General features: G+C 37.6%; 1 protein-coding gene across 1 annotated transcript; it reads left to right on the top strand.

Moving 5' to 3' along the window:
- Nucleotides 1-934: 934 nt before the first annotated feature.
- Nucleotides 935-3227, top strand: LOC149194161 (uncharacterized). Its single transcript, XM_089405052.1, has 2 exons — nt 935-1827; nt 2003-3227. The coding sequence occupies exons 1-2, from the start codon at nt 1219-1221 to the stop codon at nt 3089-3091; spliced, it is 1698 nt and encodes a 565-aa protein (XP_089261178.1). The 5' UTR covers nt 935-1218; the 3' UTR covers nt 3092-3227.
- The last annotated feature ends 281 nt before the right edge of the window (nt 3228-3508 follow it).

The following is a 3508-nucleotide window of genomic DNA, read 5'->3' as shown; positions in this document are numbered from 1 at the left end:
CCATAGAAAATTTTAGGGGCGAATGTTCGCCCTTTGGCGAAATTAAGGGGTTTTAAATTTTTAGTGGGTGAATATTTTGTATCATAGTACATTTTTACAAATCACCTCAAATAGCCCACCTTATTTTAAGGGAGAGGGTAAAAAGGGTAAATTTAGCCCTTGAAATTAGGAGTTACAACCTTCCATTCACCCATTTTCAAGAATAGATTTTATTTAAGTGAATCCATTCGCCCATTTTCAAAAATAGGTTTTATTTAAGTGAATCCTATGGGCCAAATACCATATTTATAAAAGAGGTATGGTAAATTAATAAAAATATAAATAAATGAGAGGTATGGTAAATAAAAAAAAACATTTTTTATATTTACTCCATAAGTCACCTTATATACATGCAAGGGTGTAAACAAATGAAAATATAAGTAAACTGGAAGTATGGTAAATAAATAAAACGTTTTTTTATACTTACTCAAAGGGTATGGTAAATAAATAAAAATATAAATAAACTAGACGTATGGTAAATAAATAAAACCTCTTATTTAGTCCATAACCCTCATTCTATTTATCAAGGCTTAAGAAAGAGGTTTTATTTAAGTGAATCCTATGGGCCAAATACCATATTTGTAAAAGAGGTATGGTAAATTAATAAAAATATAAATAAATGGTAAACAAATAAAACAATTTTTTATATTTACTCCATAAGGCACCTTATATTTACGCCGTAAGGCGTTCCCTCTGAAATCAACTCCCCTCTCTGCTTACCTGTCATCTTGTAAGCCACACGATTATATGTTAGATGATTGCAACAATTTCAGTCGTTGATCGTTAATTCAAAAGGGTTGCCCAAACGGTTTGGGCGTTTCATTTGGCATCGAATAGTTTCATCTTCTCGAAATATCAGAGGTTTGAGATAGGCATAGGCATACTGTGTTTTGAAAAATTTTCTCCGTTAATTATTTTCTCTGAGTCTGAGTACTTGTAGCAGAAGGCATGAATTCTCAAGGAAAGGGTTCGCTGGAATCGGTGGATTATGCATTCCTTGGTAGGATATTAGATTGGGCTGGGCTTTTCACGCAGGCAAGAATTCATAATCGGCGCTGCAAGCGGTGGATTATGCATTCCTCGGCAGGACATTAAATTGGGGACGATGTGTTATCTGGGCAAAATGCTTCAGATCCAGGGAAGACACCCAATTCTGAGCCAGGTGATATAGTATTACCAATGTTATCAGACACCAGTGATAATTTGAAGTCCTGTAGTGCTGTGGAGACAGAAATTGCCATGGGAGAGCAGTCTGGGGGTGCAGAGAATAATAATTTGGTAGTTGATCAGTCTGGGGGTGCACAGAATATTAATTTGGTAGTTGATCAGCGTGGGGGTGCAGAGAATATTAATTTGGTGGTTGATCAGTCTGGGGGAGCAGAGAATATTAATTTGGTAGTTGATGGTCTTTCCAGGGATGACAGTTGTCCCTCTAGGCCTGATGGTTCAATTGTGTCTGCTTCATGGGAAGAGGAGGAAGGTTCCAAAGGTAGAGAAGTGCTGGTAGAGCAGGGATTGGAAGCTTATGTAGCCGTACATAGTTCTCCTTCAAGCTTCACCAATGATATGGACTCTCCTTCCTTACAAGGGGAATCAATTAGTGTTTATGCTGTTAGAGATCTTGCACCTGAACACAGTGGTATAGGGAATTCACTTTCTGAATTGGGAAAAGATGAAGATAGCATGCCATACAGAGATCCTAAATTGCAAGAGCAAGTACACACTCTGGAGAGCACCGATGTTGAGCTTGCAATTCTTGAGTTTGATAATGCAAATGAATTAGAACAGGTAAATCTAAATTTTTCTGAAGGCTCTTAAGAGAGCCAAAAAGCTCATTTGGAGGACAAAGTTGCTGCAGGGGATGAAATAAACTCGTTTGCTGTTTTGATTTTCTTATATATTGGGCACTGAGGATGTCTTTATTCATTTATAAGCTCACCTTGTTTTGGTTAGGGTTTTGCAGGAAGTCAGGTCTCCAGTTCTGGACTTGAAAAATGATGAACATGGAGAGCTACGGGGAGCTGGACAGTGTAGTGAGGATATACCTGTTGCATTTTTAAAAAATTGTAGTTCACAGCCTTCTCATGTTGATACCCTACATCACTTCAAAGGTGACAAGAACAGGAATATGAGCATGGACGAGTCCTTTGTGGATGCGCTTGACCATCTGACGGAAAGTAGAAGTGCAAGTCTGGAAGAGTCTAGTTTTCTTCTGAAGGGTAATTTTCTTGAGAAGGAAGGTCAGTTATCAAAACTTTATGCATGCGGTGAAGAAGCTGAAAAACCCGCTTCACTACTTGTAGAACAAGAGCAATTGAGACAGATGGCTCATGACTTGGAACAGGAGAAATTAGAAATGGCAAATACCTCGGATGACTTGAGATCCCAGCTGCAAAGCAAAACCCTGGAAATTACACAGCAGAATCTTCATGATTCCATTGAACAGAAAGGTACACTTGCAGTTGCCAGTGATTCTGAGACAAAAGTGACTTACATTGAAGACTTGGAAAAAGCAACTGGTTTGTTGGAAGAGAAACCCCAGATATCTCAAACAGATGGGGAACATTTGACAAAGAATGGGAATCAATGTCCACTTGATTTTAAGACTCTGCGACAGAAATTAGAGGATCTTGAAGCAGAGAAAGAAGCCGCTTTTTCTAAAATCAAGGAAGCTGAACAAAATGTACGAGTGGAATCAGTGGGTGAAATCAAAGAAGGTAAGGCTTGTCTTGAAGTTGAAGTTGAAAGATTTATCAAGAGAGCCAAGGACAGAGAAGAAAATTATATTGAAATGTTAGAAAAACTCAGAACTCAAGAACAAAGTCTCAACGATGAAAATCACAATCTTTTAACGAAGCTTGATGAGCATGCAAAGAATATGGCAAAGGCAGAACAAGAAAATCAGCTTGTAAGAAATGAATTGGCTGAAATGAGACCTGTTCTAGATGAAGCTATTAAAGCTAAAGAACAGATTACAAGAGATTTGAATGTTATAAGCTGGAGACATGTTCTACAATGGTTGAAAAAGAACAACTTGAGACAGAAGCTATGAGAACAAGGCAGCTGACTGATGAACTTAATGGTCAAATATCTCAACTTAGTGATGAAATGCATGAAATAAAGGCTGAAAAGGTTAAAGCGATGAATGATCTTGATGAATTCAAGGTCTTGGTCAAAAAATTAGAAAATGAGAGAGCAGAGCTATCTGAAGATCTTCATGTAGTGAGAGCTGAGCTGGAGCAAATGAAAAAAGAAGCTGATTTCCACCAAAAACATGAAGAAGAAAGGAATCGATTCTCTGAGGAGAATGCCAAACTTTCTGTAGAGCTATATGATTGCAAGGAATATTTATCAAGGAGGCAAGATGAAAAATCAGAACGTGATAAGCAATTGAGAGATATGGTACTTGAGCTTCATAAAGCTACATCAGAAAATATGAATTTTGCAAGCAATGTGTGCAAGCATAGAC

This window comes from Pinus tabuliformis, chromosome 2_2 (assembly GCF_031772625.1).
Source record: "Pinus tabuliformis cultivar Carrire ecotype Pingquan chromosome 2_2, CPIR1, whole genome shotgun sequence".
In the NCBI taxonomy this organism is placed as follows: Eukaryota; Viridiplantae; Streptophyta; class Pinopsida; order Pinales; family Pinaceae; genus Pinus; species Pinus tabuliformis.
The sequence above is the reverse complement of the archived record's forward strand: the minus strand, read 5'-3'. Positions and strand labels throughout refer to the sequence as shown.